Below are 16,987 nucleotides of genomic sequence, written 5' to 3'. Positions count from 1 at the left end.
AACAATGGGTTTGAACATGGATATCAGGGAGCTCAGGACAATGATCCCCAAGAAGCGGGAAACAGAGAGGGGAGGGCTTATGATTGCCCTGGCTCGCAGCCTGGAGAGTTTCAAGATGGCGACAACACCAGAAGAGGACCCAGGGAGGGCCCAGTGGTTTCCCTCAGGTGAGAAGACCTAGTTGGGAGGACAAGAAGCCATGGTGGCTAGAGGGGGAGCAGAACGGGATACCAGGGAGTAGAGAGCTGGAGAGAGAGGAGAGAGAGAGAGAACTGGATCCCTGGAGGATCTCCTTGAGTCTTCAGCTGAGTACTGATCAGCACAGGCCTGGCAAGAAACCACCGGAAGCCAGGAAAAGAGCTACCTAAAAGGAGCAGAGGGAATGCTCCTGTGAACTGTCAGGAGGCCTGCAATAGTTTGTTTCCACCAGTCAGAATGGTAAGTCTCGGAACCCACAAGGTGTCAAGTAAAGGACTCAGAAGAGCATCACCTCAGTGACAGGGAAAAGTTTAGTCCTCAAGCCCACTTTGGTTTTGCCAACAAAGGTTAAAAGCAGACTCGAAAGACTCCAACCGTGTCCAAGTGACTTAACCATGTTCCAGAACAAGGCTCAAGAATCCTTCTGGGAATACAGAAACACCCAGTCCCAGTACCGAACAAGGTAAAATTCAAAATCACAACACCCAATCAACCCTCTGGCCGCAAGGAAAGACGCAGAAAAAAATAAAGAAGAAGGAACACTGTTCTATCTATCTTACCAATTCTATGAACGTCACAGTCACCTCCTCTCCCACCTTAAGGCTATTATTATTTTCTTCTTTACACACCAAGATGTTGTTTGGTTTATTACAACGGCATCCATTACTACTGTTATTTTAAAAGACTTTGTGAACAAATGCATCACTAAACGAGAGTACCAAACAAGAGAAATTTCTGCAGCGCTTCACAAGGGATGCAGGTCTCTTCCTCCCTATCTTCCTTTGCCGCCTTCTCTTTCTGTCTCTGCAGAAAGTCCTCACCTTCTTTCCCTGAATCCCTGGCCTGTCCTTCCCTTTGCAGGCCATTTCACAGAATACGGAATGCATGGCTAGCTTTTTGGTGAAAAACCTTGTTCCTGTCTTTGATTTTTTTTTTTAACTGGCAGATTTTAATGTTTCACGTGTACCTCTCAAAGACGGAGTACGCCTCCCCGGCCACCCCCACCCTGGTAGCTCAGGGTCTTTGGTTCTGCCCACTACGCAGCTCCGTGGGTCGGTGCCCGCGGTGGGTAAAGGTTCCCCCGGCCCCGCTCTGTTTTGCCCCGACCCCACCTGCCCTGTCCTCGGGCAGGCAGACGGCAACTTCGGCAAACATACATGGCACCTCCACTTTGCCTTCGGATGAAATCGCTCCCTGGCGTGCAGTGTGTGCCTGCTGAGCTCCCCAGGCTGTCGATGAAGTGAGGGGAAGTGGAGGGGAGTCAAGGGAGCGGGAAGAAAGCCCACGAAGGGCGGGAGAGAAGAGTTAGAGTGTCGAAGACCGGCAGAAAAAAAGGGCCACTCAGTAACGAGGGGGAGATGCGCGAGTAAAGCGACCAGACCCCATGTGGACAGGGGGAGGAGAGAGCGCGGAGGAGGCGCGCGAAGGCTGAACTCCCAGGCTGTCCGACCGAAAGCCCGGGCCGTGGGGGTGCGCGGGCGCGGGCGGCGCGGGACGCGTGCGGTCCGAGCGCAGGTCCGGGGGCAAGCGTGCCCCTGTCCGCAGCCGCCCGCGATGAGCGAGGCGAGCCGGGTGTGCTCGGGCTACTACAGCCTCAACCACAGCTTCGTGGAGCCCTTCGAGTGCCCCCGGAGCGGCGAGGGGGCCGCCCTGCTCTACTGCTGCGGCTTCGCCGACCTCAAGTACTGCTGCAGCGAGCCGGGCAGCTACTTCCCCTACAAGCACAGCTATATGTGGAGCCTCAGGTGGGCAGGGCGGCGGGCTGGCGGCGGGCTCTGGGGAGGCGACGAGCGGTGCCACCCCGGGAGTGGGAGGGTCGCCCGCTCGGGTCGGGTCCCTCAGGAAGGACATGGAGCCTCCGAGGGCGGGTGAGGGACCAGCAGACAAAGCGCGCCCGGCTCGGAGCTCCCCCACCCCGGACCCCGGGACCCGCTCGGTGCTGCCCCCGTCCGGCGAGGGTCAGGCTGTGGCGGCCAAAAGTGTGAGTGGGTCCTGGACCCCGGGCGAGGCTGGCGCGGGAGGAGCTCGGGAGCAGCGCGGGCTGTGCGCCCAGGGCGCACGCGGTACCCGCTCGGCTGGCCCCGCTCAGCCCCGCGCCGGGTGCCCACGCCCGCCAGGGACGAGTTCCAGGCAGGAGGCTCCGCCGGCAGACAGGAGACACGCAGATAACTTGAGGAGGTTTTCATTCTCTTTTTGATTTGTTTGGGCATTTGGTGCTTTGAGTAGAAAGGGGACGACTTTGGGACTCATTTTAAGGTATTAACCAAGGACCAGAGTATTTAAATTAGTCTCTCTGAGGGTGAGAAGAAATCAAAGAGGTGTGTGTGTGTGTACACATACAGCGACAGGACTTTATAATTTGCTCTTTTCAGATGATCCGAAACTGACCCAGAACCGAACTGGAGACCTACAGTAGGCAGGGAAAGTTTTACTTGCTGTAATACTCCATAGAACCTTTTTCAGAACACCCCTTTCTTAACACCTGAGCCACTCGGCCATTACTGGAAAGACAAGAGACTTTTTAAGGTGGAGTCTTTCTTGCCTCTTTTTCCTATGATGGGAATTTTACTTATTCCACCTAGTATTTATGCAGATATTTTCACTGTAAAATGCTTTCTGCGCCCCCCCCCCAAGATTGTAACCTTTGAACTCCATTCTTTGATTTTGCCTGGAGAATGAATGTGAAAGAATTCCAAACCCACCTTCAGTTGTTTCGCACAAACTAATTAGCTTATGCCTGACAAGAGAGAGATTCTGCTAGTAAGCGGAAGAGTGGTGTTTCTCTAATCCTCTAGCATGATCCAGAGTTTGTCACACATGTCCAGTCCACAGCAACTGACTTTAAATGTTATTTCTTGAGGCAGTAAAATAATTTTTCCAAAAGGTATTGCAAGCATCAAAAAAATCTCAAAAGGAGTGCCACTTACCAGTAAGTTCAGCTAACAACATTGTGTTGTGCCGGAGTGGGGCATAATCTTGCAAAATGATGGCAGCTTATCCCTCTCATTTGGAGAAGTAATCAGTATTGCACTGGCATATTATCCGGCCTTTTGGAAAATAGCATAGTAACCCAGCTCTGAGTCCTTGGAGGTGTTAATAACCTGGCAACTCTTAAGTCAAACTCAATTGGAAAAGTGCCTGGGATTCTCAGATCCTTGAATAGTTCCAAAGTGACAGGCAGCAGAGGATAGGTTTATGAGGGCACAGAGAATGAATAGCTTGCCGGGTCTTCATTCAGCACGGACACAACGGACAGTATAGCTCAGTTTCTAGGACACACAAAAATCATTTCAACTGAGAGCATCTGTTGGCAATGTTAAACCTGGGGATCTTGTTAGTTATTGAGCACTGAGAACACAATGGGGAGGCAAAAATTCAGCGCTTCATCTCCCTCACATTCTTTGCTCTTCGCCCAAATTGAAAATAGTCCAACTGCGAAAAATATTCCCGAAGTCACTAGCAGTTGTTCTGAGATTCTGCAGCTGCTGGAGAAAGGCACAGCACAGCCACTCCGAGGCAAGCAAAGGTGCTGAGTAGGAGAACTGCGGCGTGAACGAGGCAGCAACTTCAGACCCCCCCGCAGGGACTGGAAAGCGGACTGCCATCCCAGTGCTGGGAGGAAAGGATAATTCTCCCTTTCCTGCGAGTGGCCCACCACAATCTTTGCTCCTTCTCCAAATCCCTACCCTCTCAGGGCTTCCTTTGGTAACCTGCTTCAGGACCTAGGAAAATGATGCCAGTTGCACAGGGCAACACATGAGTTCAGTAAGCGGTTGTCAAAAGGACTATTTTAGGAGATTCCTGGAGTTTCATCTTTATCTAGAGTTTTGTACGCATGAAGCAACGCTTCTATAAAATGGAACTGTGATACAAGCTGTCTGTCAAGGTTATGAAGGTGGTGTTAATAATGGTGGCAGCTCCTCGGACTCCCCATTGTGTTCTCAGCGCTCATTAACCAACGAGATAAGGGATAAGCTGCCATTATTTTCTTTAATTATAATAGAAAGCAGAAAGAGAATGCTTTGTTTTTCCTACAAATCATGTGATGGGCTTTTAAATTGTGTACATTAAAAGCTCACAATATGCATGTTGAATTTAATTAGGTTGACAATTTTACTTTTAAATGGACTAAATTACTTTTTACTTTGAGCATTTTTTTTTTTGAAGATTTTTATTTATTTATTTGACAGAGAGAGACATAGCGAGAGAGGGGACACAAGCAAGGGGAGTGGGAGAGGGAGAAGCAGGCTTCCCGCCGAGCAGGGAGCCCGATGTGGGGCTTGATCCCAGGACCCCGGGACCATGACCCGAGCCGAAGGCAGACGCTTAACCGACTGAGCCACCCAGGCGCCCCGTTTTGAGCATTTTTTTAAAAACCGGTTCTCATTTCAAGAATCTTTCTAGATGTGTGGCAGCCTAGCTGTCTTGTGCAGCAGATAATGTTAATTAAGTGGCTTATGTTCCCCTGTGTCTGTGCGTAGTCCTAACCCTCCCTGATGTATATAATCTACAAAAGTCAGCTTTGGTGCCAACAAACATGAAAGAGGACTTGCCAGAGCCAGGGAGTCTCGCCCTTGGAAGAGAGTGCACAAGTGAGGGCAAACTCCAATTTAAATATAAAACGTATATTGACTCTAGCCACAGAATTATCCAGTCTTCACTGTGTGCAGGGCTAGGGGGATTGGGCTGACATTAATAAACCAAGCACAAGTGTCTTTGGAGGTCTCACTCCACTCCCTTGTGGCCAAGGAGGCAATCTCTAAATGGCAGGGGGCTTTATCTCGTAAAATCAAGGATAAATGGGATGAACTTAAGCACCTCCCTTTTAATTCTGTTCTCCTTTTTTCCAGAACCCTAACACATCTAGCCTCCCTGGTCAGATTCTCCCCTCCTTCTCTTTGGTACTTGTCAAACTTGTCGGGGCCCTAATCTCTAGGAAATAGCAGAAGCCTGCAGGCAGGCCAGGACGATGATGAAGAAAAAGGTCATTACTTGTCAATGACCATTTCAATGATGATTATACCATGAATTACTTCCCTTATTTATTTTTTTTTTTTTTAGAGTCGGGGGAGGGGAGAAGGGACAGAGGGAGAGAATCTCAAGCAGGCTCCTCACCCAGCCTGAGCCTGTCTAGGGGCTTGATCTCACCACCCTGAGATCATAATCTGAGCTAAAATCAGGAGTCAGAGGCTTGGGGCGCCTGGGTGGCTCAGTAGAGCTTCACTACTTTTGCACCAGTCAGTATTTTTCTATTCATTTTTTGTGGGTGAACACGATTTTTCCTTCTAAAATATAATTTTTTTTAAGATTTTTAAAAAAATTTATTTATTTGACAGCGCGAGAGAGCACAAGCAGGGGGAACAGTAGAGGGAGAGGGAGAAGCAGGCTTCCCGCCAAGCAGGGAGCCTGATACGGGGCTTGATCCCAGGACCCTGGGATCATGACCTGAGCCAAAGCAGACGCTTAACCATCTGAGCCACCCAGGCGCCCCTAAAATATACTAATAGAGGTTTCTTCGACTGAAATATCTTTAAACTTGCCCGGGAGAATCACGTGACCTTTCACCTGCCATATGAGTTCACATAGTTTTCTATACTAATGTTAACATATAAATGTGTAAAGAAAATAGAAGAATTTGATGAAAGCAAAAGGTGAGCTATAGATTTCAATCATGTACTGTTTATACTAAAATATAGCTTGGCTAGGAATGACTGAAGCAAGGATGAACAATCTTCAGACCTTCTCTCTAGTGTATGTGTAAACCATTTTGTGTGACAGTGAGGATGTTCTTCCTGTTTCTTCAGCATCGGTGCCCTGGTTGGACTGGGAACTGCTGCCCTTGTTCTGCTTGCCTTTGTCGTCAGCGTCTGTGTCCTCTGCTGCTTATTTCTGTCTACAAAGCCTCGAAAGTTAGACACTGGCCTTAAACTTCAGCACCTCGAGGCTTCTTCCACTCACGAAGGTAATCCACGTCCATTATTTGCAGCCAACTTCCTGCACTCTGTTCAAGAGAATCACCTGTCCCTGGGTGACACACCATCCGGTGAGCCATGAATGCTTTTTAAAAATTCAACTCATTATGTGCCTTTATAGAAATTCATAGGAAATTAGGCATTAATGCTGAAATACCTTCGAGAAATTGGGCCAAAGGACAGAAGAGGGGCAGGATGTAAATGTTCTCATGAAAAACTTGTTCTCATGGATCCACTAAATCGCTCTACTGTATTTAAGGCTCTCAGTTATAAAGGTTTTAGCTTCATGGAGTTGTTAAATTTTGTTTGTGATAGAGCCAAAGATGTAGAATAAATAGAGGAGCAAAATATCTGATAATTAATTCTCAGGGTTGCATTGCTCAAGATGGGTCAGTCGGTGGTCAGCTGAGCATTCACCTGGGTGCCTGAGAGCTGCAGAATTCAGAGGAGGTACCTAAAATATCTCAGAGGCATACAAAAGGAATAGAAAAACAGGAAAGGTAAATAGAAGACCGTCTTTGTTCTTGAATAGATGACAAACTAGTTAAGGTATACGTGTGTGCAGGCGCGCATGGAAGAGTGACTATAAAGTAGAAAGAAATGTTTATGTATAGTTTGTGGAACTGGGATTCATTATCTCAGTTACAAAGTGCCACACAAATGCTAATTGCTAGCATTATGAAATTCAGTCAGAAAGAATTGTTATGATTTTTGTGAATATAAATTTCTGTTAGTGTATTTAAAAAGTAGTAGTCATAAATTTTGAGATATATAGAGTGTATTTTAATAAAAATTTAGAATATATAAATAGAATCTATTTAGAATAAGATACAAGTGCTCAGTAACTTCTATTTAAAAAGAGAATGAAAAAGTTTACTTTAAAAATTTTTGGAAAATCACCTGCTCAGATGCTCTCTTTTGGCTGAACCCTGAAACTTATATTTCTGGAGTACATGCTCTGTGACCTTATCAAATACAGTCGCTGAATGATCGCATTAGCTCTACTTTCCTTTTCTGTAGAGGAGGTCTCTCTCAGAGGGCGTCCTGCGTCACAGAGCAAGAGGCCAAGCTCCCTTAGCAGTTCTTTTTCTGAAGCACTGTTTGGAACTGTGTGGCCGAATTGACAGGTTGTTAGTTGAATTTAGTCCAATGGCTTAGATCCTGTTTCTTCACAGGCAAAATGAAGCAGTGGATTAGTGACTACCAAATCATTAGATCTTAAACTCAGTTTGTTTTTATATTATTTTTATTTATTTTTATTTTTTATTATATATGTGTATATATATATACATATATATATGTATATACATATAATGTATTATTTATTTCAGGGGTACAGGTCTGTGATTCATCGGCCCTACACAATTCCCAGTACTCACCATATTACCTACCCTCCCCAATGCATAAAATGAATTTTTGTCTCAAGTGCTTAGATAATTTAACGTGGACATTCTTAAATTTTACTATACATAAGAATCACCTAGGGATTTTGTTAAGACCGCAAACTCCAGACTCTGCATTTTAAAACAAACAGCTTCCCTTCCCAGCTAAGTAAGCCCTCGCTCCCCTGCTGTCTACTCTCCACAAAGCAGCCAAAGTGAGCCTGTTACAAGCTAAGTCAGGTCTTGTCATTCCTCTGCTAAAAAATCCTAATTGCTTCCCATCTCTCTTGTTAGATACAGAAGTCTTAACTGGGACCTACCAGGGCTTCTGTGGTCTGCCCTCTCCGCCCCCCATTTCTCTCATCTCCTGTGCCCAGACACATTGGCCTCTTTGCTGTTCCTTGAAACTCCTCTGCCTCAGGGCCTTTGCATGTGCTGTCACCATGGTCCAGAAGGCTTTTCCCTCAGATACCCATATGACTTTCACTTTCTTTAAATCTTTACTAAAAGTCACCTTCCTAGGGAGTTCTTCCCTGGTCACCATATCTGGTGACTTAACTCCCCTTCAACATTTCATACCCCCTTCCTGTTTTATTTTTCTCCTAAGCATGTGGCACTAATATACTATATAATTTAGTTACCTATTGTCTAACTTTTCTCCACTCCAACTGGAAAGTAAGTTCCAGGAAAATAATAATTTTCACTTGTTTCCTCACTACTGTATCCCTCCTGCCTAGAGCACTAGCAATGTTTGTTGAATGAATTGAATGAGTAGTGCTACACCTTTATAGTAGGTGATCACAGGAGCATCTTTATTGTCCCCTCCAGAAGTATCAGACAATCATTGAATGTCTCCTCTATGCCATGTGTTGTGCTAAATAGAAGTTGGTTGTTTTTCCTGGTTGATCTCAGGGACTGCCCCCAAATGTTATTTCATGTTGGCTCTGAGAACCTAGCAACAGAGTTAGCTGGCTTGTTGATTCAAGTCTTGTAGTCTCATTGCTGTTTAGCTAAGGAGATCCACTGATGCACTTCTGAGGTAGTTAGAGGAAGCTGCTTTCTTGCATCGAAATGTCTCCTCTCAAAAACATTGTTTATCAGGCCAGCAAATTAACTCCAGGCACCTTTTCCTGAGTGCTTGCTATTGACAAGGCAGGATTTTATATGATCGCTGCCTTCCTGCTGCTTTCCAATGAGGTGATTTTGGTCCTTTGGTTTGATTTTAACCAAATCAGACATGGTGAAGAGCCCAAAACAAAATAGGTAATCGAAATGTCACTGAAATAGGAAGAGAAAAACGGTTTATATTTGAAAGTGACCCTTTAGAGTGAAAACATTGTGGTGCTGTTGTGAGGTGTGCATGCTCTGTTCCAGTGATTCTCCCACCTAGGAATAGGTTCCAGTGTTCTAGCTATTAAAAACAAAAAGTCTTTATTCCACTTAAGGGATGCCTTCCAGGTCAAGGATAGTAAAATGTTTGCAGAAGAACCAAGTAGGTAAACATTACATCAGAGGAAACCGGTTTCATCTTCTTTCAAAATGATCTGTTCTTGGGGCACCTGGGTGGCTCAGTCGTTAAGTGTCTGCCTTCAGCTCAGGTCATGATCCCAGGGTCCTGGGATCGAGCCCCGCATCGGGCTCTCTGCTAGGAGGGAAGCCTGTTTTTCCCTCTCCCACTCCCCCTGCTTGTGTTCCTGCTCTCGCTCTCTCTCTCTCTGTCAAATAAATAAATAAAATCTTAAAAAGAAAAAAAGATCTGTTCTTAAGAGTCGACCTCCCATTATTTTGCATTAATTTTTATAATTGAGACTGTTTTCATTACAGGCAATTCAAATGGCCTAAAGGGAAAAATGTCTTTGTGCACATTCTAAAACTGACCTAGGGCACTGAACTTTTCTGTTTCTATAAAAGACAACCGTCTAAGTCTAATCTTAGGCAGTTGTGCCAAGGTTTTTCCCTTGTGTATCTTTATTCTATTGGTCTTTTTTTTTTTTAAGATTTATTTATTCATTTGAGAGAAAGAGCGAGAGCATGAGTGGGGGTGGGGGTAGAGGGAGAGGCCTGAGGGAGAAGCAGACACCCCGCTGAGCTGGGAGCCCAATTCAGGGCTGGATCCCAGGACCCTGGGATCATGACCTGAGCCGAAGGCAGACGCTTAACCGACTGAGCCACCCAGGCATCCCCTCCTTTTTAATGTATACAGTTTAAGCCTTTATACGTTTTGAATTGATCCTGAAAACAGCAGGCCGCTGGGAGCGACTGCAGAGGTTCACTGGGCTACCTCCAGGGCTCGCTTTGTGCACAGGAGCTGTGGCTAGGAAATTGATTGCCTTTAAATTGTATCCCATCATCTTTTTGTTCCCTTTTTTGTGTGTTTTGAGCTATGTGTGTTTCAAATGCCAGTGTTTAAAAGAACCCCATTGCTTGTCGGCTGTAGAGTTCTGAGAAGATGACTGTGTGAAGGGCATCTTTCTGAGCAGACACTCCTGAGGGGGAGGTCTCATTTCATAAGCTGTAGAAGAATTAATGGCTAAGAGAGAAGCAGTTAGCAGGCTGAATGTCCCAGCTCCCTGCTTCTCAAACTCTTCTGCTGGAAAATCCTTAAAGGGGAATGAGAAAGGAACCTGTACCTCCAGAATTCCAGGGGCTAGACTGGAAAGACTTGCCTGAGGCCTATGAACTTTAAATTATTTGAAGTTTCATTTTATTTTTATTTTTTTCCCATCTTATTTTTAAAATTTACATCATTGTTCAATTTGGCTGAATGTAATGGCTTGTTTTACTCTAATAATAACATCTTCTCCTTCTCATATCTGAAGAAAATTGGTGCTCTGGGAAGATCAAACACATCCACCCTGTGGTTTTGAGCATCCACTGACACTCGGGGTTGCGGAGGGAGGGATGGAGGCCTGAGGAGAGGGGCTGTTGGAAGCAGAGTTCTGGATGGAAATTAAAAGGGCGGATATTAGTAGAGCTGCTTGGTACAAATAAAATAATACAGTTGCATAGAGATAATAGACAACTCCAAGCCCCTGTATCTGGTGGTCTCTTTTGTAAAGGCAGGTGATATAAATGAAAAAGGGTAAGCAAATCCTCAGTAAGGTGCAGCTGTCTAGGAGAAAAACATAAATTACATATGGAATACTGAGAAAGCACATTTGAAGATCACATAATTGTTTCTTCTACCCATTAAGCAAAACATGACTCGGACTGGCTCAGAATGGTCTGCTCTATTTCTTCTTCTTAGAAGAGTCACCTAGAAAGAAAAACGTTTCTTTCAATTCGCTTTTATTGATGGAAAATTAGAAAATACAGAGAAACAAACAAACAGTGTCTTCCTTGATTCCACCATACAGAGATGAGGGTTATTAACACTATGTTGAATTCTTCCATGGATTTTTGATATGCAGCTCTCCATACATGACCATAACAAAGTGGGGGGATGAGTCTTGTGCTATTTTTTTTCACTGAACAATATTGACATCTTTGTTTGCCAATGAATAAATGCCTTTGCCAAAGAATAGTTCCACTTTAATATCCTGACATAGTGCTATGATTTTTTATTCTTTTATTTCAATATAACTTCACACTTCCAGAAAAATTGCAAGAATAGTATAGAGAAGGTTGTAGACCCCTCCTCAGATTTACTTCATTGTTAATATTTTGCCTCATTTTCTTTATCATCAACTCTCTCTCAATGTATATATTCTGAACCATTTGAAAATAATTTGCAGATATCATGCCTTTTTTTTTTTAAAGATTTATTTATTTATTTGACAGAGAGAGACACAGCGAGAGAGGGAACACAAGCAGGGGGAGTGGGAGAGGGAGAAGCAGGCTCTCTGCTGAGCAGGGAGCCCGATGCGGGGCTCGATCCCAGGACCCTGGGATCATGACCTGAGCCGAAGGCAGACGCTTAACGACTGAGCCACCCAGGTGCCCCGGATATCATGCCTTTTAACCATAAATATTTCAGTAAGTGTTTCCTAAGAACTTACTTTTTTTTCTTACATAGTTATAGTATGTTTATCAAAGTCAGGACATGTAACACTGATAAAGTAATATTATCTCATCTGCAGTTCATATTGAAATTTTGCCAATATCCTTAATAGCGATGTTTTTCTCATCTAGGATCTAGTCTTATAATTCATTGTCATATTTCTTTAAGCCTCCTTTAATCCCCAGCGTTTCTTTGTCTTTCATGATCTTGATATTTTTGAAAAGCAGAGGCCAGTTATCCTGTAAAGGGTCTTTCAATTTGTCTGGTATTTTCTCATGATTGGAGAGAGATAATACCTTTCGACAGGAATACCACAGAAATCATATTCTCAGGGCATCCTATCAGGAAGCACATAATATTGGTTTGTCCCATTAGGGGTGATGTGAACTTTGATTCGTTGGTTAAGGTTGTATTTGCTGGATTAAGACATTGTAAAGTCACTATTTCCCCTATTAATTCCTAAGTAATTTGTAGGGAGGTACTTTGAGATTGAAAATATTCTGTTCCTCCTCAAACTTTCATCTACTCATTGATGGCTCTTGACTGAATTTTTTCATTCAAAATAATTTTAAAACTATTATTACAATAGTTATAAAATGATGACTTTCCAAGCCCCACATTGTTTGTTATTCTAAGGAATAACAAACATAAGGAAGAGCTTTTCCTTCTCCCCTCTTTATTGACCTATTCCTTTATTTTTTCAGATCAGTAGGGACTCAGATGCTTTGTTTTAAAATATTCTATGACTGTCATTATTTATTCTGATGCTTACATTGTCTCAGCTTTGTCCTGTGGGAGCCCCTTTCAATTGGGTCCTTTGTCCTTCTGAACTGTGTCCGTAATTTTTTGAGCACTTTTTTGCTTTCTGTCACAAAATGTTCCAGGTAGCCTGTACATCCCCTGTTCCAGCCCTGGAATCTGATATTTCTCTAAAAAGCCTGGTTCATTTTAGTTGGGAATAGTATTTAGAAACCAAAATCTGAGTATACCATATTTTATTATTGACTTTGAGCGAGCTTCCATTTTCTTTTTCATTACACACATACATTGCACAAACTATCTAACTATTTTCTTAGCATAAATCCCTGAGAGTGGACTTGTTGACCAAAGGATGGGCACGTATTAAAGGCTGTGGATACAAGTTGCTAACCGCCCTCCAGAAAAGGACTAGTATTATTATTTCAAAAGATACACATTTTACTAATTTCGTTGAAAAAAGTTAATAGTGTTTTTATCTTAAATTAAGAGTGGGAGTGGGCATTTTAATGTTTGCCATTATTTCTTCTTTTTAAAAATATTTATTTAAGTCATCTCTCCACCTAACATGGGGCTTGAACTCAAGACCCTGAGATCAAGAGTTGCACACTTTTCCAATGGAGACAGCCAGGTACCCCTATCATTATTTCTTCCTTGGCATACTGTTGTTCATATCTTATACACGTTTTTCTATGGGGATGTACATTTTTCGCTGCTTTAAAAGAACTTTACACACAAGAACTAAACTCTTTTCCACATATATTGCAAATGTTTTCACAGTTGTTTCCCTTGTAATTTAGTATGTGACAATTTTTCATTTAGAGAAGTTTCTCCTTTTGTATTTTCTCCCTTTAGTTTCATACTTAGAAATTTCTCACCTCTTTAAAATCTAATCCATGTTGTAGTCCTGGGACAGAAAAAGAGGCTGCTGACTTTATCCCTACTTTGTTGGTTAAGAAATTAGCTTCTATTTATCAAAGCAAAACTAGGAAAAGGTGAGGTTGCTCAGACTGGTTATGATTTCAAGCCCCAAGTTGGGTGCAGAGATTACTTAAAAAATAATAAAATTTTAAAAAATCTTAAAAAAAAGAAAGTTCTCAGCTCACTATAAGTTATAAAGATATGCACCTATATTTTTTTCTAATACATTTATTCATTGTTTTTATGTTAAAATTTTTAATAATGCTGGAATTTTAGTTTTGGTGTAAAGTATGAGGTAGGGATCTGCCTTTTTATTTTGCAAATGAGCCCATTGTCCAAATATCTATTGGATAATCCATCTTTCTCTTGCCAATTTAAAATGTCATAAACTGAACTCTTATATACACTGTGATCCATTTTTAGACCTTCTGCTCTATTAAATTTATCACTCTGTTTATTCTTAAGCTAATAATATACTTTAAAAATACTTTAAAAATTATTGTAGTGATATAATTTTAATATCTGACCAGGCAAGACTTTCTCCTCCCTCCCATTACGCTTCTTTATCAAAGTTTCTTGGCTACTCTTGTAGTGTTCAGATTTCCAAATAAACTTCTGAGTCATGTTGTCAAATTTTTAAAAATTAAGTGGTATTTTGATGGGTTTTGCACTAAATTTATAGATAACTTTGGGATCTATTTTTCTTAGTAGCCTTAACACCCCTCCAACAAAACTCTGCTCAAAACTTTTATTAATTAGGCTGCCAAATTATTTTGTAATACCATTCTTTGTTTCAGAAAGGCTTTTTTTTTTTTAGATTTTATTTATTTATTTGAAAGAGTGAGTGAGCAAGAGAGCAGGAGCAGGGGGATGAGCAGAGGGAGAGGGAGAAGCAGACTCTCGGCTGAGCAGGGAGCCCGATGCGGGGGCTCGATCCCAGGACTCTGGGATCATGACCTGAGCTGAAGGCAGGCGCTTAACCAAATGAGCCACTCAGGTGCCCTTTAAAAAATTTTTTTATTATTATTAATTTAATATTTTATTTATTCATTTGAGAGAGAGAGCACAAGCAGGGTGAGGGGTAGAGGGAGAGGGAGACTCCCAGCTGAGTGGGCATCCAAACTCGGGGCTGGATCTCAGGACCTGGAGATCACGACCCAAGCCAAAGGCAGACGCTTAACCATCTGAACCACCCAGGCGCCCCCAGAAAGGCCTTAAGAACTCATTGAGATCTTAGTAGAAGATGGGGTTATTTGAACTCAACGACAGAAAAGGTTACTGTGCCTCCTAAAAGGACCTTTCTAACGAGGCTGTAATTTCCTACAACTGTTTTTGTCCCTAGATATAGAAAACCAAATTACTCAGCAGAGCTACCAACACATTTAGTATTTGTGGGTCCTCCTCAGAGCTAAGGGTTAGGCAATCTTGGCTGGCGTTGGAATCAATAAACAAAATAGAAGCTAGTCTCTTATGAAAATTCATTTAGAGGATTTTAAATATGAGCTAAGTTATTTGTGAGTTATGTTAGTCATCAGTGGCTGGAAAATTTTAATAATGCAGAAAAGAAAAAGGAAAAAAAGGCCCATGGTGGAAAAAAATAGGATAGGAAAAACATTTCTGGATAGAACTGCCTTCACTCACTGATGGACCGATAAAGCCAAAGGGCAAATCTAAGACTGTAGCTTTTACAGTGAATTTTTAACTGTATTTACTTGAGATACCTATATATTCTTAAGAAGGCAGGGCCCTGCACAGGGTAAAGCACAAAAGATCAGCAGGTCACTGGGTAAGTTTTGCCCCCTTCATCATTAACATCAGATCCAGCCCTATGCTTCATATTAAATTCGAAGGGAAAACATCCTCTTGCAAATCAGAAACACAGGGTACAGATTTAAGGTGGCTTGTTTTCACTAGGAGGAACTGTGGGATGAGTGGGATGTGTAGATTTTCCACTCAGGAGTAAAGTGAGCTAGTTAATTAGCAATTAGAAGCTGCTGTAGGACTGAGAATGTGACACAGAAGCTAGGGGGATGTAGGCAGATAATGGCAGAAAAGCTTAATTATAGTCCTGGCCAGATAGTCAAAGAGATGAAGACCTGCAGGGGTCTCCAGTATTCTTTTGATATTTTGAAATGGCAGGCAAGGGCAGAGTTCATAGAAGAGTTATAAGATAAATGGATTCCTGAGGACTGGTTCTGAAAATGAATGCAAAATTTAACCATTATAGGAAAAAATATATTGGTGTAGTTGGTGATAAGGATATGTGCAAAGATTGTTTGATGAATTGGATCTGAATTTTGACAAAGGCCAAACCTTTAATTTAAATACCAATCTGAGAGGTATAGGATTAAAGGAAGGTTGAGATTTCTCTTTGATAACCAGACACCAAAAAAAAAAAAAAAGAGAGAGAATGAAAATGGGACATGAGCAGCAGAAAGAACAACTAATATCAAACCCAGAAAAGAACAATAATGTTGGAGCTTCACAGTCTGCATTCAGTAAGGAAAAGGAGGAATTAAATAAGGAAAACCTTTTATGTGTAACAAATCCCTTGGGAGCTCAATGGAATTACAGACTTCTTCTTTAAAATCTAATCCATGTTGTAGTCCTGGGACAGAAAAAGAGGCTGCTGACTTTATCCCTACTTTGTTGGTTAAGAAATTAGCTTCTATTTATGAAAGCAAAACTAGGAAAAGGTGAGGTTGCTCAGACTTCTCTTGCTCTTTTAAAATTATTTCACAGAGATGCAGTTAGCTGGACTCTGTTATCACTATAGCTATTCACTGCAGTTGTTTTTCCCTATGTCCCATTATTCTAACTTACCAGAAAGATATACACTGAAAGCACCTTTGGATTTTCGTAAGCTGTGAGAAGAGAGTCAACACTAGGGGTGTTAACTTGCTAATCAAAATTCCTGCTTCAAATGATATTGGTATGGTGTTTATAACAAATCTTTTCTTGTTTGTGAAGTAAATTGATTCTGTTAGGGGAACTGCCTTGCTTTAAGAAGTCAATCTAAGAAACAAATTTGTACCTACACTGATTAGAAGGATCCAGTAGCCAAGGAAATGAGTCAGGGCTGGAGAATGGGCGTCTTTGTAAGTCCTTGAAGAAAGACCTGTAACACTGGGATATGTTTTTTGCAAGCCTTTAAATCTCAGAGGGCAGTAGACGGGTTAGATAAACTTGGTTGCTGCCAGAAAATACATAATGGAAACTAAAGCTGTCAGAAGGGAGATGACTTAGAGAGAACTCCTAAGTTGGGAAATAACCTCCTGAATTTATTTCCCATTAAAAAAAGACAAAAACAAAAACTGTATGTGGCAAGGTAGATAAAAACACATTGAAAGTCTTATTGAAATGTCTTATGATTCTAAGAATGTAAAAAGCTTAGGAAACATGAAGGACAGGAATTAACCAACATTCAGTTCAGACTTCCAGGAACTCCAATAAAATTTTAAGTTTTAGATGTTTAAAGAAACGCTTATGTAAGATGCAAAAGCCACCCAGATAATATGCAACTAATTTACATCTTATATCCTTGATCTTTATCTTTACTTGCTAGAATACTGAAGAGGACAAACAATGCTACGCACATGAAAAATAAACCTATAAAAATGTTTTTCTTTTTTTTTTTTTAATTTTATTATGTTATGTTAGTCATCATACAATACATCATTGGTTTTTAATGTGGTCATCCACGATCCATTGTTTTCGTATAACACCCAGTGCTCCATGCAGTACGTGCCCTCCTTAAT

General features: G+C 42.1%; 1 protein-coding gene across 2 annotated transcripts in view; it reads left to right on the top strand.

The window, feature by feature from the left end:
* Positions 1-1,469: 1,469 nt before the first annotated feature.
* The window catches only part of SHISAL2B (shisa like 2B), an 18,655-nt gene continuing 3,137 nt past the window's right edge, over positions 1,470-16,987 (top strand). The window contains exons 1-2 of one of the 2 annotated variants that reach the window (XM_081826814.1): positions 1,470-1,943; positions 6,003-6,160. In XM_081826814.1, coding sequence (XP_081682940.1) covers positions 1,753-1,943; positions 6,003-6,160 — 349 coding nt within the window. In that variant the 5' untranslated portion in view covers positions 1,470-1,752. Of the gene's footprint in view, positions 1,944-2,156; positions 2,455-6,002; positions 6,242-16,987 lie in introns of those variants that run through there. The other variant, XR_014147160.1, reaches the window with a different exon arrangement.

The sequence above is a fragment of the Leptonychotes weddellii genome, chromosome 7, assembly GCF_054177405.1.
Source record: "Leptonychotes weddellii isolate Sample4059 chromosome 7, ASM5417740v2, whole genome shotgun sequence".
Classification (NCBI taxonomy): domain Eukaryota; kingdom Metazoa; phylum Chordata; class Mammalia; order Carnivora; family Phocidae; genus Leptonychotes; species Leptonychotes weddellii.
Note: the sequence above shows the minus strand (reverse complement) of the source record. Positions and strands in the feature narration are given on the sequence as shown.